We start from the raw sequence: 23,022 nt of genomic DNA, 5'->3' as shown, positions 1-23,022 counted from the left end.
AGCCAATTCAGTCTCCAGAGAGGCAGCCCGGAGCTTCGAGCACATTTTCGTCATCCCCAACCGTTGTAGCTTCCCAGCAGATACACATCCAATTACAGCTCGTGAACCCCAGATTTCCGAGGTCAAGTGAGGCTGAGTGACCTGAGATCCCACTACCCCATGTTCCCCAGGGCCCAGATCTCCCACACACACACCATATAAGAGAAGCCTGAGGATGCACACCAAGTTGTATGCACCATGTTGTTTATTGTCATGTCACCTGTGGGATGGGGTGAGGAGGGGAGCCTCCAGGCAGAAGGAGAGGGGAGGTGGGAACCATCTATTTTCTGAACTCTGCTCTTCTTCCAGGCTGGTGATTGTGGGGGCTTGGCCACCCTCTGGACTCCCTTAGATGCAAGCACAGTGCTGTGTGAGAAGGTTGGGCACCGTCTCATATTTGAAAGAGTAACCTCCATCTGAGGTGGTGCGGACACGTAGGGGCCTCATGGTCCCCGGGAGAGCAGCACAACAGGGCTGGGCTCCTGGGACCAAAGAGAGGGGCTGGACAGGGGTAGGGGGAGTCCCGGGGACTGGCAGGGGCAGGTCTGGCAGGGTGGGCAGCCCACAGCCCCCGTGACAATAGTGGAAGATGAAACTGGGAGGGTGCACGATCCACCGGTCCCAGCCCAGCTCCTGGAAGGAGATGTTGAGGGCCGCTCTGTGGCAGTCGGCAAGGGCGGCAGGTTCCTCTGGAGGCCTCTGTAGCAGGCGCAGCGCGGCAGGAGACCAAGGCCAAGGCAGAGGGGAAGTGGAGCGTCGGGCTCTCTCCCCTCCACTGGGTGGCCTGGCCCGTGTGTGTGCCACCAGGAAGGGGGTGGCCTCAGGCCGGGCCGAGCAGGAACAGAGAGGACAATGAAGCAGTAGCACCAGGACAGGGTGGGTCAGCAGAGGGAAGGCAGAGGCGGCCAGGTGCAGCACAGCCCAGCGAGAGGGTGCCTGGCCCAGCGACATGGGCACAGCCACAGGGCCCCCAGATGACAGTGCCAGCAGACCTAGCAGGGGCCCAGAGCTATTGGCGGCTGCTGTCTCCTGCCTGTCCAGTCCCGTGTGGAACCACAGCTGGGCTGAAGTCACCTGGCGGTTGCGTGTGTGCTGAGATGGCCGGAATACATATGTGAAGAGGCCCTCCTGGGCCTCCTGGGCCAGCTTTCCAGCAGCTGGCTCATCCCCACAGCTGGCACCTGCAGGAGGTAGAGGGAAGGCAGAGGACAGCCCTGACTGGCAGAACCCAGGACCCCTCCTCCTCAGCAGGAAGAATACAGCTGCCCTCCACGAGCCTGCCACTCTACTGAGACTCCTCCCATCTAGGGAGAATTGACAGAGGCTCCCCTTTTGTTACTTCTTCATTAAAGGACTTTAAAAATACCAGACATTGCCAACTTCTCTCTGAAGTGGCTTTGCCAATTAATATTCCCATCAGTGATGTGTAAGAGGCCTTGCACTCTCTTCCTTCACCAACACCTAGAATTGTTAGTTAGATTTAATTTCTGTTCATCTGATACTGTGAAATGGTACCTTGAATGGTGTATACACAGGCATTTGTTAATATTACTCTTTATAGCTTTTTAGATGCCAGAAAAATTGCGTGAGAAATTCCTTAAAATAATTACACTTTAAAAAGACAGGTTAACACCAAGAAAGAGGAAAAGGAGGAGAAAGGATGTAGCTCAGAAAAAAAGGAGTGTGCGTTCTAAGAAAGTGCAGGTGGCATCCTTACCCTTACAGTTACATAGATGGCACCACACAATCATGAACCAGTACAAGTTGAGCAATTAGGGCTGTACCATTACGTGGATTATCTCATTATAAACCTCACCAAAGATGATCCATTTTGCAGATAAGAAAACTGAGGGTTAGAAAGATGAAGTGCCATTTAACTATTAAGTGGCCAGGCTGGGATTCTGCCTGATCCCAAAGCCACACTTTTACTCACTATACTGCATAGGGACAAAGCACAGGGAGGCGAGGGATCCTTTCTGAGAGAAAAGGGGGCCAGATTACAAGAAAGTCCAGCCAGAGGAGGGCTTTACTCATTAAGTCAATGGAACATGGGGAGGTGAGAAGGGAACTCAAGATAGACTAGTTTTGAAGTTTCCCAACTAATCTTTCTCCTGCATCCCTGATATCTTCCCAAGTCTCAACTACTTTGGGCTAAAGAAACAATGGAGCAGGAAGTAAAAGCAAAGACAGGAGGAAAGGTGGCAGGAAAGGGCCCATGCCCAGATACCTCTGTCCCTAGAGACCCTTGGGCCCCCAGACCACTATCTCCCAAATGCCTCCTATGAGCCATACACTCTAGATACACCATCTCACTTAATTCTGAGAGGCAGGCATTATGTCCATTTTACAGATGAGGAGACAGAGGCTCAGGGAGGTTTAGTAACTGGCCCATTGCTGCAAAGCCAGTTAAGTGACAGGTCTGGGATTCAAACCCAGATCTGCCTGGTTCCCAAGCCCAAGCTATACCACACTGTTTCTCAAAGTCGAGATGCCAGTTCCCCACCCCCATTACCTGTAGCCGGGAAAAGGATGGCCTGGGAGACATCCTCCTCCTCGGGCTCAGAGCCCCTGCGCTTGAAGCCCCCCACAGCGTGTCTTCGGGGCAGACGCCTGACTCCAGAATCCCCACCTTCCCCAGTCACCGCTGGGGGTCCCAAGGCATCGAGGAACAGGGCCCTCACCTTGGCCAGGACAATTTCCCTGTCCAGCTCTGGCCCTTGGCAGCCATGCCCACCCCGTTGGGCCAGCAGTAAGAGGAGCAGCTGAGGCCACATAGCTTGCCTGGCCCTGCCAGCGGTGAAACCACACTCTGCCCTGTTTCCCTTCTGTCAGGGTCTGCCCTGGGCCTCCCCACTCTCCCCTCCCCATCCCATCACCTGCCCTCTTCTACCCTTCTCACCCCAGTCTTCCCCAGTCCTTCCCACGCCCTGCAGTCCAAGTTGCCCCTGCCCATGGCATTGAGACCTTCTATCTCTGACGCAGATGTCTGTGGCCCTGAGCCTTATCTCCCACTCCCGCCAGGAATGTGGGGGAGAGGGCTAGCGAGGGTTTTCACCCCAAGTGACCTGACCCACACATACAACCCCTTCCCCCTACACACACACACACACACACACACACACACACACACGCACGCACGCACACAGAGTCACAACCCAGCACCCAGCACAGAGGTGACACCAGGTGGGACAGGAGCCTGGAGGCTGGGGTCTGCCAGCTCCTAAAAGTGTTACTTGTCAGAGAGAATGCGGCAACCCCTCAGACCTTCTGGGGCCCCTTTCAGCCAAGCAGCTGCTGGGCCAGTCATGGAGGGGAATGGCTGGAGAGGGGGCTAGAACTGGGGCTAGGGGTTGGGGGCAGGTGGTCCTGCCTGCTCTATACTTAGACTGGGGAGCCAGTCTGGGCTCTTGTCCTCCAGCTGTGTCATCAGAGAATATTTTGGGGATTGGCAGCTGCAGGCGCCTCTGCCACTCAGGCCCAAGCCTGGCGGGCGGTTGGGGACCTGGCGGCTGGAGGTGGGAGGGAGGAGGGGAAAGAGGCCCTGGCTGTGGGAGGGGGCTGGGAAGACTGGCTCTCCGGAGCAGGAAGCCAGGCCGCAGGCAGGGGAGGCTGCGGGGCCCCTCGCTGTGCAGGCAAACAGGAAGGACTGCCCTCTAGGCTCCGGGCCCCGGGCCCGGGAATTACCGCCGCCTCAGAGTCGCAGCTGCGGGCCGAGGGTAAGGAGGCGAGCCGGGAGCGGGCGGCCAGGGGAGAGCCCCGCGGGTCCCGGCACCCGGTCCCAAGACGCGCCCCGCCTCCTGGCCTCCCGCCGCTGCTCCGGGCCTTCGCCCGCGCCGCCGCGATGAAGGCAGGCTCGGGGGATCAGGGGAGCCCCCCGTGCTTCCTGCGCTTCCCGCGGCCCGTGCGGGTGGTAAGTGGCGGCGAGGCCGAGCTCAAGTGCGTGGTGCTCGGGGAGCCGCCGCCCATTGTCGTGTGGGAGAAGGGCGGGCAGCCGCTGGCGGCCTCCGAGCGCCTGAGCTTCCCGGCGGACGGCGCCGAGCACGGCCTGCTGCTGAGCGACGCGCTGCCCACCGACGCGGGGGTCTATGTGTGCCGCGCCCGCAACGCGGCCGGAGAGGCCTACGCGGCGGCTGCCGTCACCGTGCTGGAGCCTCCGCCCCTCGAGCCCGAGCCCCAGCCTGCTGAGCGCCCGCTGCCGCCGCCTGGGGCCGGGGAGGGAGCCCCGGTGTTCCTGACGGGGCCCCGGTCCCAGTGGGTACTACGGGGGGCGGAGGTGGTGCTGGAGTGCCAGGTTGGGGGCCTCCCTGCACCCACGCTGTACTGGGAGAAGGATGGGATGGCGCTGGACGAAGTGTGGGACAGCAGCCACTTTGCGCTCGAGCCGGGCCGCGCGGAGGGCCACCCGGGCGCGAGCCTGGCGCTGCGCATCCTGGCGGTTCGGCTGCCCGACTCGGGCGTCTACGTGTGCCACGCCTGCAACGCGCACGGCCACGCGCGGGCCGGCGCGCTGCTGCAGGTGCACCAGCCCCCCGAGAGCCCGCCCGAGGACCCCGACGAGGCCCCCAGGCCCGTGGTGGAGCCGCTCAAGTGCGCGCCCAAGACCTTCTGGGTGAATGAGGGCAAGCACGCCAAGTTCCGCTGCTACGTGATGGGCAAGCCCGAGCCCGAGATCGAATGGCACTGGGAGGGCCGCCCGCTTCTCCCCGACCGCCGCCGCCTCATGTACCGCGATCGCGACGGCGGCTTCGTGCTCAAGGTGCTTTACTGCCAGGCCAAGGACCGCGGGCTCTACGTGTGCGCGGCACGCAACTCCGCGGGCCAGACGCTCAGTGCGGTGCAGCTGCACGTCAAAGGTACCGCGGCGCCCCCGGGCGGCCGGGGCTCTGGAGAGGGGCCTCCAGCGCCCTCCTAGGCCCTCCTAACTCCAGCCCCACTCAATGCCCAGAAGATGGTGGGGGTAAGGGAGGCTGAATATTGAAATGCCATTTCCCACCCACCTCCCAGACTCCCCAGGGATTCGGATTTAGTAGGTCTACAGGGTACCTACTCTGGGAAATTCTTGGCAAACTCCCCAAATGATTCTGAGGCAGATGGTGTAAAACCACCCTTTGATAAAGGGCTTTAATGAATGATTGATGTACAGATCAAGAGGGGCCCAGAACTCTCGTACTCCAGTGGTTTTCAACTTCTTTGTTTACCACCTGCCCCGCCCCCCGCCCCCCCCCCCCGCCAATGGAAATCCCATCTAGGGCCCCAATATATAAGACAGATAAAAGGATCATTTTATGGATGTAAAATTCCAAGTCTTATTTACAACTTATAAAGTCAATCAGTGAAAACAAGAGGTCTATTTTATTTACACACATTTTAGGTGGAGGCTGCATTCATAACCAAGTCTAGTTTGTGAGCCTCCTGGGGAAGGCCTCATTGCAGGCCTCACACTGAGAAATTCCTGATTCACACCAAAGGTCAACTTGAGGGAGAGAGAAAAAAAATGCCCCACAATTTTTACTATCCTTTCATTAGACTGCTCTCCAGGTTTGCAAGAAGAGGAAGGTGAAGGAGAGGAAATTTGTTTCCAAGTTGAGTCCCCAACCGTATCTGATAAATGCTTACTTTGCTCATAAATAGAAATTCATGGGTGAGGGGGGAGGAACACCCCAAACTCACACTGGAAGTGAAAGTTCCCCAAAATAGGAGTTTATCACAACTCACAACATTGTACCTTCCATAGTTATCACCCAACTTTTTCCCTCAGAGGAAAAAATGTTGGCAAATCTCCTGATTCCTGCCTGGCACGCAGTCAAGCATGTGGCACCTGCGCTGTGGTGGTGGCCTCCTGGGTACAGTTTGATGTGCACAAACTGGCCAGGCAGGGCTAAACTCTATCCTCCTGAGACAGAAAAGCCCAGCGGGAAGGCAGAGCTTCCCAGAGGTGCTGGACAAGACAGGTGTGCTTCCCCAGCAGCCCAAGTGAACCCACTGGCCCTTTCCATTGTCAGGCTTTCTTTTTGTAAAATGCAGTTTTGAAAATGGTTAAAGTACTTTCAAAATGAAATTCAGCTCAAACCCTAATAGAATTTTGTGGGCTACCTGTGAGGGGCCCCAGAGAACAGTTTGAAAATCATGAATGTGGTCCAAGCCCTTCCATCCCTTTAGGCCCAGGGTCATGAAAATGGCTTTGGTCAAGGTGATGTGAGGGCTTGTAAGTGTCAGGGTCAGATGAGAATTTGGGCCATCTGACTTCTCTCCCTGTGCTTTCTCTGATTCCACAATGCCTGCTGGCTCTGGGAGAAGAGCAAACGGCCTGAGCGAAGTGGGTTTAGGCAGTTGATGATGGGAGGAGAGTCTCCTGGGCCGGCCCTCTCCAGAGCCCTCTCTGGTCTCTCCCTTCTCCACAGAGCCCCGCCTCCGCTTCACGAGGCCCCTGCAGGACGTGGAGGGCCGGGAGCATGGGATCGCGGTGCTGGAGTGTAAAGTCCCCAACTCCCGCATTCCCACGGCCTGGTTCCGCGAGGACCAGCGGCTGCTGCCCTGCCGCAAGTACGAGCAGATTGAGGAGGGCACGGTCCGGCGCCTCATCATCCACAGGCTGAAGGCAGACGACGATGGCGTCTACCTGTGCGAGATGCGAGGCCGCGTGCGCACCGTGGCCAACGTGACGGTCAAAGGTCAGCTGGCCGGTGGGAGGAGGCTGAGACCGAGGCCGGTAGATGCCCAGACCCTGGGCTGATGGACTACCGTCCGTATCTCAGGGCCCATCCTGAAGCGGCTACCCCGGAAGCTCGACGTTTTTGAGGGAGAGAACGCAGTGCTGCTGGTGGAGACACGCGAGGCTGGGATTGAAGGGCACTGGAGCCGAGATGGGGAGGACCTGCCGGCCACCTGCCAGAGCAGCTCCGGCCACATGCATGCCCTGGTCCTTCCAGGGGTCACCAGAGAAGATGCTGGCGAGGTCACCTTTAGCTTGGGCAACTCCCGTACCACCACTCTGCTCAGAGTCAAATGTGAGGGCATGAAAGCCCCTAGCAGACTTCTCAAGGGCTGGACAGGAGAATCAGGGCAGGAGGGTGGCCAGATGCCCAGAAACTGGGTTGGCAAAGTGGACTTAAGGTCCGAGGGCTGTGGGAGGCTGGAGCAGGGCTTGGATGCAAACCCTGCCTCTGTCTTAGGCGTCAAGCACAATCCCCCGGGACCCCCAGTGTTGGCAGAGATGTTCAAGGGCCACAAGAACACAGTCCTGCTGACCTGGAAGCCTCCCGAGCCAGCCCCCGAGACGCCCTTCATCTACCGGCTGGAGCGGCAGGAGGTGGGCTCGGAAGACTGGATCCAGTGCTTCAGCATTGAGAAGGCTGGGGCCGTAGAGGTGCCTGGAGACTGTGTGCCCTCCGAGGGTGACTACCGCTTCCGCGTCTGCACGGTCAGTGAACACGGCCGCAGTCCCCACGTTGTGTTCCATGGATCTGCTCACCTAGGTGAGTTGGTCCTTCCTGGCTGGCCAGCGGTGGTACTCCAAGTAGCACCCTCCCCACCACCTTCCTCCCTTCCCCAGCCCTCGGTCCCTGTCCTGTAATATGCCTTCTACCTGCCAATCTCTGCCCTTTGCCCCGCCCCACCCCCTGGTTCTCATGGCTGTGCTTTGTCCCCATCTCAGTGCCCACAGCTCGCCTGGTGGCAGGTCTGGAGGACGTGCAGGTATATGATGGGGAAGATGCTGTCTTCTCCCTCGATCTCTCCACCATCATTCAGGGCACCTGGTTCCTTAATGGGGCAGAGCTCAAGAGTAATGAGCCAGAGGGCCAGGTGGGGCCTGGGGCCCTGCGGTACCATATAGAGCAGAAGGGCCTGCAGCACAGACTCATCCTGCAAGCTGTCAAGCACGAGGACAGCGGGGCTCTGGTTGGCTTCAACTGCCCAGGTGTGCAGGACTCGGCCGCCCTCACCATCCAAGGTTCGTGCTGGTGGGGACCAAGGTGGGCAGATAGGCTCAAGACACAGAATTCCTGTTGGGAAAATGAGGCAGATGCTGTCTTGCTTCTCACATCTGGGCCAGGAGAGTAAGGAGCATCTGTGGTGAGCTCAGATAGAGGGCTTAGTGATCCAGAAGTCTGATTTCAACCCATGCACAGCAGATAAGGGACCCCCTTATTATCTTTTGTCAGCATCATATCCAAATTCTCCAGAGTACTTTGTAGTTTGCAGAATTCTGTCATGTTTGTCATCTCAGACAAACGGCCCCTGGCCCCCTAGTGCCTGACTGCTTCCTGCCCTGTCATGTAATTGCTAACACTCTCAGAGCAACTTTCTGGGTGCCGGGCCCAACCCTAATCACTTTACATACATTGATTAACACAATCCTCTTAACATCCCTATGTGATGGGTTCTTTTGTCACCCCAGTTTACAGATGGGCAAACTGAGGCCCAGAGAGGTTCAGTGACTTGCCCAAAGTCACAGAACTAATGAGTGGTGCTGCTGGATTATGAACCCAGGCAGTCTGTCTCCAGAATCACACTCTGCCACCTGGAGAGACAGGGGAGGAGAGGGAATGAGGCTTCCCTAAGAAGGACAGTTCTTGGTAGGAATCTGAAAATTCAGGGACCATGGTAACATTTGCCATTGCACTGTTGCTGGAGTTTGTAAGGCCAGATAAGGAATTCCTTGGTGCCTAGGCATGAGGCCTTGAGGCAGTTAGCTGCAGCATCCCAAGAGGAGGGCAAAGTAAGCAATAGCCAGAGCAGTGTTCTTAAAATGCAACCTGGGTTTTTAGCAGGCTCCCTAGGAATTCTTATGCACACTAAGAGTTGGTGTGTGAGCCCAAAACCATTTTTTAAAACTCCAACGAATGTGTCAACAGCCATCATCTGACCTGATGTGCTCACCCTCCCTACATTGGGCACATGCACCGGAGAGGGGTGCTTACTGGGGTTAGACTAGGATGCCGCCTGTGACTGTGCTTCTCACCGTGCAGAGAGCCCAGTGCACATCCTGAGTCCCCAGGACAAGCTGTCGTTGACCTTCACGACCTCGGAGAGGGTGGTGCTGACCTGTGAGCTCTCCCGGGTGGACTTCCCAGCGAGCTGGTACAAGGACGGGCAGAAGGTGGAGGAGAGTGAGTCGCTGGTGGTGAAGATGGACGGGCGCAAACACCGCCTGATCCTGCCTGAGGCCGGCGTCCAGGACAGTGGCGAGTTTGAGTGCAGAACGGAAGGGGTCTCAGCCTTCTTCAGTGTCACCGTTCGAGGTCAGGGACCACAGCAATCTGGGCTCATTCCAGCTGAGGCTGACCCTGAGGGCTGTGTGAGCCCTGCCCCCTGGTCTGCCTGCCTGGGGGTCCCTTCCTGGGAGGGCCTAGTGGGCCAGGGGTCACATGTTTTGAGATCCCGCTGCCTGTGCACCACCCTCTAGTACATTTGGCCCCCGCATACCCGCTGCTGGGGGAGTGTGGGGGGAACTCAGTGCAGGTAAGGGAAGAAGATGCAGGAGCTAACATTTGTTTGGCACCTGCTGGCCAAGTCTTGTGCTGAGTACTTCACTTTCATTTAATCTCCACAACTATATGAGGACCAGTACCTCCATTCACAGATGAAGAAACTGAAGCTCAGAGAGGTTATGCATCCTGCCCATTATCACACAGCCAGCAAACACCCTAGCTGGGTTCACACCCAGGAGTGCTTATCCCACCGCCCCAGGAGGCCAGGGTCAAAGGGAAGCTTTAGGTGCAGTAGTCCAAAGGCTCTCAGAAGTCAGCCTACATTCTGGCTGCTTCAGAACCACCCTGGAAACCTGTCATAAGTGCATAGCCCCAGGCTCCTGTGGCCTCCAGAGCCAGAATATCCAGGACAGAGACTGGGGATCCACTCTGGGAGGACAGCTCAGGAACCAGTGATCCAGCTCAATCAATCTTCTCACTTTGAGCGCAAATCCTGTTTCAGCCCCATTGCCAGGAGGTCCTCTGGCCCCTGCCTGAATGCACCCAGGGATGAGGAACTCACTACCTTTAGGGAGCACTACCCCATGGTGGCACCACTAAGTCATTACCACCTCCTGCCCATCCTGGGGCCACGCAGCAGGGGCTTCCTCGTGAAAACAGCAGCAAGCACCACCCTGATGTGTCCTGCGATAGTGACCTCCTCTCTGCCTAGACAAAGACCCTCTGTGTCCCCACCCAGTCCCCTCTGATCCTCTGGAGACTCACAGCACTCAGGTGCCACATGATCTCCTGTCATGCCTCACCTGCCACGCCCTCAGTGTTCCACGTCATCGCCCCAGAGCCCCCAGCACAGCTGGCCTCCCTCCCAATGTCCTCCTGGGAGGAGACTCTCCTAGCCAAGTGACCAGTACAGACTCATGTCTCCCATGAGTGGGTGTCTGTGTGACCCCATCTCTGCTGCCCTCCAGACCCCCCAGTGCACATCCTGGACCCCCGTGAGCATGTGTTTGTGCATGCCATAACTTCGGAGTGCGTCATGCTGACCTGTGAGGTGGACCGGGAGGACGCCCCTGTGCACTGGTACAAGGACGGGGAGGAGGTGGAGGAGAGCGACTTTGTGGTGCTGGAGAATGAAGGGCCCCATCACCGCCTGGTGCTGCCTGCCGCCCAGCCTCCGGACGGGGGCGAGTTCCAGTGTGTCGCCGGGGATGAGCGGGCCAGCTTCACCGTCACCATCACAGGTGGGGCTCTAGGTGGGCTGTGGGACATGGAAGGTGTCCCCTAACCCCACCTGGGCAGTCGTCACATTCCTGGACCATGGTTCCCTCCCCCAAGTTGGTCACACACCCCACCCCCTTTCTCCTCTACCCATGGTCTGCACCCTGAAGTTCAGTTACCAGCTGGAAGCGTGTGGTCACAAGCACACCTGTCTCAGCTGCACAAGTGACAGGGAAGCCCTGCCTTCTCCATTCTCCTGAAGGCCCCTGCCAAGAGGGAACTTCAGAGCTGGCAACACTACCACAGGGCAGGGTCTAGTAGGGGTGGGCCCAGGCACTAGGGGGTCAGAAGGTCTGAGGCCAGCAGGAGACCCCCGCTCCGTCTGGGCACCCAACCCTCCTCTCCCTAATCTTACCCTTCATCCTGTCCCTGCCCCAACCCAGAGAACGTAGTGTTTCTACAGCTGAGGCTGACACCACAGTCCCCACTGTGCTGCTGTGCCTGTGATGTGCTTTGGTGACTGTGGTCATGCCTCCACCTGTGGGTGACTGTCCGAGCAACTGTGAGTCACGGTCCGAGGGAGAGCCTTCTTCTTCACCACACAGCCCACTTTCCAGGAGCCGGGAACAGGCATGGATCAGGCAGGGCAGCCAGGCACCTCAGCCCCAGCTGACATCCAGCCATGGCTGTCCCTGTCCTGTAGATGTCTCCTCGTGGATCGTGTACCCCAGTGGCAAGGTATACGTGGCAGCCGTGCGCCTGGAGCGTGTGGTGCTGACCTGCGAGCTGTGCCGGCCCTGGGCTGAGGTGCGCTGGACCAAGGACGGCGAAGAGGTGGTGGAGAGTCCGGCACTGCTCCTGCAGAAGGAAGACACTATCCGCCGGCTGGTGCTGCCTGCCGTCCAGCTGGAGGACTCCGGCGAGTACTTGTGTGAAATCGACGATGAGTCCGCGTCTTTCACCGTCACTGTCACAGGTGTGGGTCCACCCCAGCTGCCCAGGGTTACCAGAGGACGGTCCTGAGCCCCTGGGGGAGTTGGCCACAGAGTCCTTAGCTAGCATGTTGTGGAGGAGAAAGGTGGGACTGTGGGTGCATGTACTGGGGGTCCCTGCCTGAAAGAGCCCAGGGTCCTTGTTCGAGTAAGCAAGCTCCTCTCTGGCACCCAAGGCCGGGAATAGCTGTGCTCCACCAGCTCATTTACTGAGCAATTCCTATGTGCCAGGCCCTGGGACAGTTGCTGTGGGTCACTGGTGTGTAATGCAGACACGGTCCCTGTTGTCAGAAAGCTGCCAGTCTAGTTGGGGAGGCAACTGTTAACCAGGGGTCGCAAACGGGCAGTCCCTAGGGTCCCATACAGCCCACAGATGTGTTTTGTTTGGCCTGCAGAGTCTTACCAAAGTCAGGACAGTTCAAATAACAACCCGGAGTTATGCGTCCTCTTGAAAAAGCCGAAGACCCGGCGGCTCTGGTCCCGCTTCCCCCCATGGCGACGGACAGCTGGCGCTGAGTAGTAGCTGACCCCATAAGATGGGGCCCACATTCTTCTGTCCCACCCTCCCCGCCGTTTCTGCCTCCCCACAGACCACTTCAGCCACTGACCTTACCTTACCTGGCCCCCGTGGGCATCTGAGTTTGCGACCCCTGTGTTTAACCAATAAACACACAAATAAATGTACAGTGACACCTCGTGACAAGTGCTGTGAGGGGTGAGGGCTCAAGAGAGCAGAGCAGAAGGTTCAGGGAGAGCCTCGGGGAAAGTTGCCATGCCACCCACAGGAGCCAGCCCTGGGCTGGACTCTGAACACTCAGCAGCACTTAGACACACATGCTTGCCTCCCCCCTGAAATGCACAGCCTGGCAGGAAAGCCGGACACGTTAGAGAACTGTAGAGTGTGGGTGGCCGAGTATTGCGATAGCGTGCAGTGGGAGCCCAAGGCTGGGGGCTGCTAACCTGGTTGGCAGGCAGGAAGTGCCTTCAAAACAGATATTTGAAGCAGGGGCTGTGTTAGCTAAGTGGGGGTCGGGGTTTGGGCTAAAGGTGGGGAGAGAATGTTCAAAGCAGGAAAGCACAGGACAGCTGTGGAAGTGATGTTGGTTCAGTGCCGGAAACTTTGGGGCTGCAGCTCACAGCGCCAACCCAGTGTGTATGTGATGGGGGCAGGGGGTGTAGGACCAAAACAATACTAGATGGCACAAAAGAACCCCACTGGCTGCACTTGAGAGACCATCCTGCTGCTGGCACCATCTGGTTGCCTCTCCCCTGCCCTGCCCTAGGAATAGTGCCTCAGCCTAGGCTGAGCTACTTAGGGCCCCCCGACTCCATGCACCCCAGTTAGTGCAGCCTGGTGCGCACAAGCCACAAAGCCAAAGAGGCCTTTCTGCACATGTTCTGTCCTGCAGTGACTCCCTTCAACCTCTCCGGCCCCAAGCCCTGGCCAGACATAATGGCTGTGGCCACACACATTCCAGTCCACACTTGTCCTCCCCACAAAACACCGGATTCTCCATGGGGAAGCTCACACAACACACCACCTTGGCTGTGGACCAGGAGAATCAAGCCTGATGCCAAACTGAGGTCCCACAGCTCTGCAGACACCCCAGCCCCATTGCTGCACCCTGTGCTCATTCCACTGCCTCCATCACCACCCGTCATCCCGCAAGGCCCCAGAGAACCAGCCTACATTTTCTAGACTCTTGGAACAAGTCCAGTTAGGGAGGCGGAGGCAAGGGCTGAATGTTCACGGGTGGCCACATCTGCCCATGCGCACCTCTGCAGAGACCTAGACCAAAAAGCTAGCAGTTCCCCAGTCCAGCCACAAGGGGGCCAAATGCTAAAGGAGCACTAAAGGGGCCTGGAGACTTGATTTTGGGAGACCTCCCAGGTGCATGGAAGCATGGGCAGGCCCAGGCTCAGTGCTCTGGTCACCTCCAATATTGCCATGGCTCCTTTCTGTGAAAGACTGACCACTTCAGAGCAATTGGAGATGAACTCCTGGAACCAATGTTTAACATCCCCAGGGAACTTAGTCATGTGCAAAACTCATTACTGAGTTTCCTGCAAACTTTGATTTGGAATCCCTACCACTGCTTCCAGAGTTTGTTCCCTTTAACAGATGGTAGTTCTTCCTCCTGCCCTCAACTAGGTATGAGGTATGACCTTAAGAAAGTTGCTCAACCACTCTGTGCCTCAGTCCCCTCATCAGAAAAATAAGGATAAATCAATATGTACGTCCTAGGATTGCTATGAGGGTGTAAAATGCTTATGACAGTTCCTGGAGCTTTAGGAAGCGGTATGTAAGTACTTGCTATTACAGATCCACCATCCCTTATCTACAATTCTGATTTTTTTTTAACAAAAGCTCAAAATCAAAAGGCTTTTTGTAAGTTAGGTGTTAAAAGTCAATTCAGTGAAACCTGAGCTTAACTCTGTGAAACTATTTCTACTTTTTAATTACCCTGCTTAGAGTGAATATATCTATATGTTACACTGCAGAAATGTTAATGTGACTGATTATGGAGGTAGCACTGTGGGGGCTGAGGGGGTTATGTAATATATGATAAGTGTACCATTTCAGGAATCAGAAGCATTCTGGATTCGTTGACACCTCTGGCCCCAGGGATTTCAGAGAACAGATTGGGGACCTCTTATTCCTTTTTATTATTATCTTTATTACTCTTGTGATTGTGGGCAACAGGGACTTCATGCTGCCAGATGGCTCCAGTGAGTTTGTGACAGCCTGTGGTTGTCCCTGCTCTGCAGAACCCCCCGTGCGCATCTTATACCCCCGGGACGAGGTCACCTTGGTCGCTGTGAGCTTGGAGAGTGTGGTGCTGATGTGTGAGCTGTCACGGGAGGACGCCCCCGTGCGCTGGTACAAGGATGGGCTGGAGGTGGAGGAGAGCGAGGCCCTGGTGCTGGAGAGTGATGGGCCCCGCCGCCGCCTGGTGCTGCCCGCCGCCCAGCCGGAGGACGGGGGCGAGTTCGTGTGCGACGCTGGAGACGACTCGGCCTTTTTCACTGTCACCGTCACAGGTGGGCGGTCTCTGGGACGTCCTGGGCAGGCAGAGAGGCAGGAGGCTGAGGGACCCAGCCCTCCCACTTCCTGCACGTTCAGGGCCCTGCCTGCTGCACACGCTTTCTCTCGCCCCCCAGCCTTCTCGTTCTCAGCTGTCTGAGAGGCCTGGCTTGCCCAGATCAGGTCAGAACAGTGACCAGAGGTCTGGTGGGGACAGCCCAGCAATCAGGAGCACTAATTCATTTACTCAGCAAATACGTGCTCAGCTCCATTCTGGATGCTGAGGCATACAGTAATGAACCAATGAGAGAAACCTGTCTTCACGAAGCTTGCATTCTCGCTAGAGCGAGACAGAACAAATATGTAAAATAGATGGTTTTTCAGGTTGTAATCAGTGCATCAGAGGCAAAACAGGGAAGTAGGGTAGGAAGTGGGGGCGGGGTAGGGGAGGCCACGCACTCAGGTCAGATAGATCTGACTGTTAGTATGGGTCTACCTCCCTCTGTCCATGTGACCTTGGGCAAGTCAGTTCCCTGTAAAGAAGCTTCAGGTCCTCATCTATAAGGTGAAGCCAAAAATAGGGAGTGTCAGGAGGAGCTGGGAAAAGAGCTGCAGTGTGCTTAGCATGGCACCCAGCACACAGTAAGTGCCCATGGATTGTAGGTGGCACCATTCCCAAGAGCTGTACTGCAAATGGAGAGGGCTGAGAATCTAGTGGTGAGGCAGGTGGAGGCCTACTGGCTGAGCCCACTCACCTTCCCCTCTCTGTCCACCCACCAGCTCCACCAGAGAGGATCGTGCATCCAGCCGCCCATTCCCTGGACCTGCAGTTTGGGGCTCCAGGGCGTGTGGAGCTGCGCTGTGAGGTGGCCCCTGCTGGGTCCCAGGTGCGCTGGTACAAGGATGGGCTGGAGGTGGAAGCATCGGAGGCCCTGCAGCTGGGTGCCGAGGGGCCAGCTCGCACCCTGACCCTGCCCCACGCTCAGCCGGAGGATGCTGGGGAGTATGTGTGCGAGACTCGTGACGATGCCGTCACCTTCAATGTCAGCCTGGCTGGTGGGTGTTCCTGGCCAGCCTGGGTAGGGGAGGCAGAGGCAGGCCCCAGCTGACATCTCCTCTCTCTGTCTAGAGCCCCCAGTGCAGTTCCTTGCCCCAGAGGCAGCCCCCAGCCCACTTTGCGTGGCCCCCGGGGAGCCAGTGGTGCTGAGCTGTGAACTGTCCCGGGCCGGAGCCCTTGTCTTCTGGAGCCACAATGGGAGGCCAGTGCAGGAGGGTGAGGGCCTGGAGCTCCGCGCTGAGGGCCCCCGCCGGATTCTCTGCATCCGGGCTGCAGACCTGGTCCATGCAGGCCTCTACACCTGCCAATCCGGGGCAGCCCCGGGGGCCCCCAGCCTCAGCTTCAACGTCCAAGTGGCTGGTGAGTATAGCCTGGGATGGCTGCCTGAGAGTTGTGCCCCTAAACCCACGAGTCTCCCCTTTCTCTAGTACCCCTTGCCCAGCCCTTGCCCCACTGCTCTCAGTCCCTTTCCCCATCTTACCTCCCACTGCCCTCCTCCTAGCCCTTCACCCCAGTGACCCCCAGCTCTGACTCCACAGAGCCCCCCGTGCGGGTGGTGGCCCCCGAGGCGGCCCAGATGAGGGTTCGCAGCGCCCCAGGTGGGGACCTAGAGCTGGTGGTGCACCTCTCTGGGCCAGGGGGCCCTGTGCGCTGGTACAAGGACGGGGAGCGCCTGGCAAGCCAGGGGCGGGTGCAGCTGGAACAGGACGGGGCAAGGCAGGTGCTGCGGGTGCGGGGGGCACGGAGCAGGGACGCTGGGGAGTACCTGTGCGACACGCCCCAGGACAGCCGCATCTTCCTCGTCAGCGTGGAAGGTAACAGTGCACCCCTCACACCCTTTGGGCCCTGGCCCCCTAAGGACCACACACCCACACCGTTCTGGGCCCCCTCACCCCCACCCCCACCTCACTGCCTCTGGCTCCAACCAGTGCATGCACAGCTATTTCTTGGATGAGGTGTCAGGGATCCCTTTTCCAGGAACCCTCAGATAGGAGGAGGCACAGCCCAGTGCTTAAAAGCAGGGCTCTAGAGTCAACCGTCCCTCCCCTAGGTTCCAATCTGAATTCAGCTTCCCAATAGCTGTGTAACACTGGCGAGTTGCTCAAACTCTCTGGGCCCCAGCTCCAAAGTGGGGGTAGTGCTTGTCCTATAGGGCTGTTGCGACATTTAAATAAGATAAATAGGGACCATAGTGAATGATGTTATTATTAGGGAGTCATAGAGGTAGGTGCCAGGCCCGCATTGAGAGGAGTTGGCTAGGAGTGGCAGGGAGTTGACATCTTGTCCTTTGAGACACCCCATGGCTGACACAGGAAAGTTCTGTTCGGGAACTGGGAGATGAGGACCCGTATCCGGAGGAGGGGATGAGGAGGAGGGAAGGGGAAAGACCCAGCCCACCTCACTGCCTGACCTTGCCCCCCAGAACCACCGGTGGTGAAGCTGGTCTCGGCGCTTACACCGCTAACTGTCCATGAGGGTGACGATGCCACATTCCGGTGTGAAGTCTCCCCACCAGATGCCGAGGTCACCTGGCTGCGCAATGGGGCCATTGTCACTCCAGGGCCCCAGCTGGAGATGACCCAGAATGGGTCAAACCGCACGTTGACCGTGCGAGGCTGCCAGCTCGAGGATGCGGGGACCGTGACTGCCCGAGCAGGGGGCACAGCCACAAGTGCCCGGCTCCATGTTCGAGGTTTGATCCTAATGGAGAGAAAGTAGTCTTGGCCCGGAACCTATTCTCCAGGCCCCAGCCCTAGCAGGGGGAAAGATCCCTGAGAGGGAGCAGGGGGTCAGCCTCCAGGCTCTACCAGGCTCCATGGCCCCCTCTCCCTTTCTCCCCAGAAACGGAGCTGCTGTTTCTGCGGCGGCTGCAGGATGTGCGGGCAGAGGAAGGCCAAGATGTGTGCCTTGAAGTGGAGACAGGCCGAGTGGGTGCAGCGGGGGCTGTGCGCTGGATTCGGGGTGGAGCACCCCTACCCCCTGACTCCCGCCTGTCCATGGCCCAGGACGGCCATATCTACCGCCTCTTCATCCACGGCGTTGTGCTGGCTGACCAGGGCACCTACGGCTGTGAGAGCCACCACGATCGCACCCTGGCCAGGCTCAGTGTAAGGCGTGAGTGCCCTGTCCTCTCCTAACGCATCGCCCACCCCATGGCACAGCCTCTCCTGGCTGGCCCAGGGCCCTTCAGACCCCCACCAAAGTGCCCCTTGCCGCAAGGCAAGTCAGCCCTGGCCGACCCCCAGGAGTGTGACCTGAAGCAGCCTGCCCAAAGCGAAACTTTTCTTTTTCTAATATTTTCTATTTACCTTAGAAGTCCATGTGGATTTCGCATTCCATTTCATATGTCCAAGTTGGCTTTGCTATAAACATAAATGTTATACTCCAGAAAGATGTGCTGGGTTTATCTTTTCAGTTACCTGCCCCAGGATGCATGGGCCCATCTGACAAGCAGGAAGCAGATAGCACCCCTACCCCTGAGCCCTCTATGAACTGTGTGACTTCATACAAATTACTTAACCTCTCTGAGCCAAATCTTCCTAAAAATGGAGTGGATGCCTATTTTAAGGGTCTTTGGGAACATTTGAGAAATAGCCACACAGAGCTTGGTAAATGGTTGTTGGTGGTGATATATATTCTCATCTAATTTTATTTCATTTATTTAATCACAATAAACCTGTGTCTCAATGCTATTAGCCTTGTACAGTTGGAGAAACTAAGGCCCAGAAAGGTCAAGCCATTTGCCAAAGGTCACACAGCACACAAACTGTGTGACAGAGCTAGGATCAAGTCCAGATGGTCTGACTCCAAATTCTGTGCTCCTTCCAGTGTCACAGCACCCCTCACCCAACCTCTTCACCCCCTAACTACACATCACCCCCTTTATGTGTCCCCTCCTCCAACCCCACTAAGCTCCTCTCTCACCCAAGTAAGGCCAGCTCTGCTCCCTTATTTCTGCACCCTGGTCCTGTACTTTGTTCGATAGAACCTTACTAGATTGGGTGTTAGGGTGGTGCAGGCAGAGCCAAGGGGTGTGCAAGTCCCCCAAACCCCTGGCCAGATTTGGAGCCCTCATCCTCCCTCTTTCCTCATTTCCCCCCACCAGCAAGGCAGCTTAGGGTACTGCGGCCTCTGGAGGATGTGACCGTCATCGAGGGGGGCAGCGCCACCTTCCAGCTGGAGCTGTCCCAGGAGGGTGTGACTGGGGAGTGGGCCCGAGGTGGAGTCCAGCTGCAGCCAGGGTCCAAGTGCCAAATTCATGCAGAGGGCCACACTCACCACCTGGTACTCAGTGACCTGGGCCTGGCAGACTCAGGCTGCATCTCCTTCACTGCGGATGCCCTGCGCTGTGCAACCAGACTCACTGTGAGAGGTGCGGCCTCTGGAACCATCGCCTGTCTGCTAACTGCTCTGGGTGTGACCATACTGACACCACTACCTGTGTGTCTCCCACTCACCTTGCCTGTCCCAGTGTGGCCCTTGTTGACCTCCCTGCCAGAGTGTGACTCCCTTGACCCTTTGGCCACGTGTGGCACCAGTGACTGCCCTGCCTGAGTGTGGCTCCACTGAGCCTCCAGTCCCTGTGGACCACTGGCTGTGCCGCTGTAAGATGCCTGTGCTAGGGTGGTCCCTGTTGCCTGCCTGCCTGACCGTGGCCCTGCCAACCACTCTGAAGGTGAGCTCACTGATCATGCCTGCTGCAGCCCCCTCTGCCTGCCTGAGTGTGCCCTTGTGACTACCCAAGTCCCAGTGATCCACTGACCATGCAGGAGGGTGACTCCACACCAGCAACTCTGCTTCAGGGTCCCCCGGTTTTGCTTTCAGCCCCAGTGTGTTTCCCAATGACCACATCTGCTCTAGGGTCCCACCATTGTTCCTCTAAGCCCATGTTGTCCCCACTGGCCAGTTTTTCCTGTCCATTCCAGCTAGTGTGGCCCCCACTAACCATGCCTGCCTATGGGTAACTCCACTGACATCTCTACTCCAGTTTCCCCCATTCCCCTGTACCCTCAGTATGTCCCCCACTGATCCCCTTAAATGTGACCCCTATCTGGTCATTCCTGTCACACTGACTGCTCTGTTCCTGCTGTGTCCCCCCACTGACCAGCATCCCCTTTGGACCACTTATCCCAGCATGCCCCTCACTCACTGGTGCCCTCTGTTAATCACCTTGTCTAAATATGCCCACTAGTGACCCCTTGTGCTTAAGTGTATCCTACTTCTCCTGCTCCCAGAAGCCCCAGTGACCATTGTTCAGGGACCACAGGACCTAGAAGTGACTGAGGGTGACACAGCTACGTTCGAGTGTGAGCTTTCCCAGGCCTTGGCTGACATCACCTGGGAGAAGGTCAGAGCTCAGTCCCAGCCCAGCCCATTTCAGTTTCATAACAGCAATAACAAGGCCCCAACAGAAATAACTAAAACTCAGTGAGTGATATGCCTGGCACTGTGCTAAAATTTATTTGCATTTAATCCTCTAACCCATCCAGCAACCCTATGAGGTAGGTCTTATTATCTATAAGGAGACTGATGCTCAGTGGGGTGAAGCATTGCCCAGGGGCAGACATAGAGCCCATATTTTAATCCAGGATTCCTGATTCCAGAATCCACGCTCATGGCTAGTATGATCGGTAAATGACTCTAGGCTTCCCGCTCCTGTGACCCCCCCTTCTTACACCTAAGGTTCCCAAAGGGTGCCACCTTCCCATGAGATTCCTGCCGCGGTCCCAGTCCCGAAGGCGCGGGATGGCCCTACCCCATAGCGTAAACCTGCCTTGAAACCTCTTGGCATCAACAGAGGGCGCAGCCGCCTACTGGGGCTGCGGCTGCCGATGCCCAACCGAGTTCACACCGACACTGTGCGACTCCCGCCCTTAGGACGGGCTCCCGCTCACTCCCAGCCCTCGGCTCAGGATCCAGTCCCTTGGCACACGCCGCCTTCTCCAGCTGCGGCGCTGCGGCTCCTCAGACGCTGGGACCTACAGCTGCGCGGTGGGGATGGTCCGCGGCGGGCCTGTCCACCTGGTGGTGCACGGTGGGTACGGGGTGCTGCCCAGGCCGGGCACTGCCATGGGTGCTGGGCCTGCGGACCAGACTTGCTTCCGAGACTCTCTTGGGTGCTTCTAAAGCGAGGACGAGATGTGGGCGTGGTCCGGTACCGCCACTCCCTCCTCACGCCCCTGACTCCGCCCCAGAGCGCAAGGTGTCGGTGCTCTCCGAGCTCCAGTCGGTGCGCGCGCGGGAAGGCGACGGAGCCACATTCGAGTGCACCGTGTCGGAGGTCGAGACCACCGGGAGCTGGGAGCTCGGAGGCCGCCCGCTTAGACCCGGAGTCCGCGTCCGCATACGACAAGAAGGTCTGGCCGACTTTCTACCCACTCTGGCCTCTCACTGCTCCGCCCCCGGCTCAGACAGACCCCGCCCTACTAGGATAAGTCCCACCTCCAGCTCGAGTAGGCCCCGCCCCACAGCCCAAGGAGCAGTCTCCTGGTCCTTCCCAGGCCTCCAGTTTGAGCCCTCGGTCCTGGACCGCCCCTCTTTCCCCTCGGCATCCCAATTCCGCCCAGCCCCGCTCACATTTACCGCCACTGAACCGACCCGGGGACCTACTGCGGCCCCACTCTCATCCCCGACCCCTCTCCAGAGGCGGCTCCGGCCTCTCTAGCGGCCCCCCTCACCCCCAGGGAAGAAACATATCCTGGTGCTGAGCGACCTGCGCGCGGAGGACGCTGGAGAGGTCCGCTTCCAGGCGGGACCCGCCCAGTCCGTGGCTCAGCTGGAGGTTGAGGGTAAGAAACTGGGATGAGGACGGCCTGAAGTGGGCACTGTCTCGCCTTGGGACTGGCAGGCTGACAGCTGGTCCGGTGAACCCTGCTTCCCCGCCTCCTTCCTCGCGGGGCTCTCCTGGAGCGGGTCACAGAGGGCAGTGCGTTTCCTGGGGAGGAGATGGGGAGGAGGAGACTTTGAGTTTGAGGGTAGAGAGGAACTGACTGGTGGCATAGAGATCTAAGACCAGGAGTGGATGCTGCAGAGGGAGGGAAGATGCTTCTCTCCTCCTGGGGGCCCTGCGTGTCCTTATTAACTTAAGCCCTCGTCCTCCATCCCCAGCACTGCCTCTCCAGATGTGCCGCCGCCCCCCTCTTGAGAAGACGGTTCTGGTTGGGCGCCGGGCGGTGCTGGAGGTGACTGTGTCCCGCTCGGGGGGTCAAGTGTGCTGGTTGAGGGAGGGAGTCGAGCTGTGCGCGGGAGACAAGTACGAGCTGCGCAGCCATGGCCCCACCCACAGCCTGGTCATCCATGACGTGCGACCTGAGGACCAGGGCACCTACTGCTGCCAGGCTGGCCAGGACAGCGCCCACACACGGCTGCTGGTAGAGGGTAAGTAAATCCGATTGAGCAGAGGTCAGAGAGGCAGGTCAGCTGGCCAGCGGTCGCCTAGGAACCCGTGGGCTGAGACACACCTCCTGCAGGTTTTCCTGAACTTGGGATGGCAAGATGGTTCTGAGATGTGTTGGAGATGGGGAGTGAGGAGGCAGGCGGGACATCACAGCCAGGGCTGAGGAGAGGAGGGAGTCCTGTGTTCTCAACGGGAAACACTAGATTTAGGGCAGCTACTCCCACCTTTCTACACTCCTTCCTCTCTGAGCTTCTCCTCATTTCCTCCTGCCTCTAGACCACGTTTGTCTCTCCTGAATGACCCATTTGTACTCAAGTCCCTCTCCTTCCCACCTACCCTGGTCTGTGCCCCTCACCTGTCCCTCACCCCTCCTGCTCTCTGCCCAGCTGGCTTCTCAGCCCATCTCAGTGAGCTCCACATCAGCCTGGGCAGAGGGCTCCTGAGCTGGTCCCATTTCTTTCCTTGTCCACATAAGGGATGCCCTACCCTCCACCTGAATTCCTGCATTCCCTTCAGATGCTTTGCCTTGCCCCACCTCTAACTGGCCACCTGCCCTTTCCTGCCCCCACAGACAGCCCTGACAGGAGTCCAGAAAGGGTGGAGCAGAGGGTGAGGGCCCAGTTCTTCCTGTGTAGGAGCCCAGGCTCTGCCAGGAGAGAGGAAGGTGGTACCCACTCTCTCCCCAGCCCCACTTGCTCTCATTCCTCTGCAGGTAGCTAGGAGGACCCAAAGAGGCCAGGCAGGTGCCCTCGGACAGCTTGGAAGGCGTGTGCCCTTACCCCTGGAAGCGGTGGGGAGGGAGGGGAACCAGAGGTGTTGGGAGACAATAAAAGTGGTACAGCCCCTTTCCTGGCTCTCTGTGT

General features: G+C 57.9%; 2 protein-coding genes across 5 annotated transcripts; one reads left to right on the top strand and one right to left on the bottom strand.

Annotated features, from left to right (window-relative positions):
* Positions 1-231: 231 nt before the first annotated feature.
* INHA (inhibin subunit alpha) lies at positions 232-3,567 on the bottom strand. Its single transcript, XM_010988396.3, has 2 exons — positions 2,552-3,567; positions 232-1,220 (listed from the first exon to the last, which is right to left on the bottom strand). The coding sequence occupies exons 1-2, from the start codon at positions 2,811-2,813 to the stop codon at positions 388-390; spliced, it is 1,095 nt and encodes a 364-aa protein (XP_010986698.3). The 5' UTR covers positions 2,814-3,567; the 3' UTR covers positions 232-387.
* OBSL1 (obscurin like cytoskeletal adaptor 1) lies at positions 3,549-22,998 on the top strand. Of its 4 annotated transcripts, none has more exons than XM_031452247.2 (21): positions 3,549-4,892; positions 6,441-6,710; positions 6,795-7,046; positions 7,212-7,514; positions 7,694-7,990; positions 9,009-9,281; positions 10,439-10,711; positions 11,392-11,664; positions 14,450-14,722; positions 15,486-15,761; positions 15,835-16,122; positions 16,302-16,577; positions 17,186-17,455; positions 17,605-17,877; positions 18,869-19,135; positions 19,998-20,110; positions 20,641-20,797; positions 20,958-21,119; positions 21,447-21,551; positions 21,871-22,140; positions 22,872-22,998. In XM_031452247.2, the coding sequence occupies exons 1-21, from the start codon at positions 3,881-3,883 to the stop codon at positions 22,877-22,879; spliced, it is 5,691 nt and encodes a 1,896-aa protein (XP_031308107.1). In that variant the 5' UTR covers positions 3,549-3,880; the 3' UTR covers positions 22,880-22,998. The 4 variants fall into 4 exon arrangements, with proteins under 4 accessions (XP_031308107.1, XP_031308108.1, XP_064341271.1 ...); XM_064485201.1 differs by having other exon boundaries at positions 3,791-4,892; positions 16,401-16,577; XM_010988391.3 differs by lacking the exon at positions 16,302-16,577 and having other exon boundaries at positions 3,792-4,892.
* The last annotated feature ends 24 nt before the right edge of the window (positions 22,999-23,022 follow it).

Source organism: Camelus dromedarius, chromosome 4 (assembly GCF_036321535.1).
Source record: "Camelus dromedarius isolate mCamDro1 chromosome 4, mCamDro1.pat, whole genome shotgun sequence".
Lineage (NCBI taxonomy): Eukaryota > Metazoa > Chordata > Mammalia > Artiodactyla > Camelidae > Camelus > Camelus dromedarius.
This window is presented reverse-complemented; position numbering and strand designations above follow the sequence as displayed.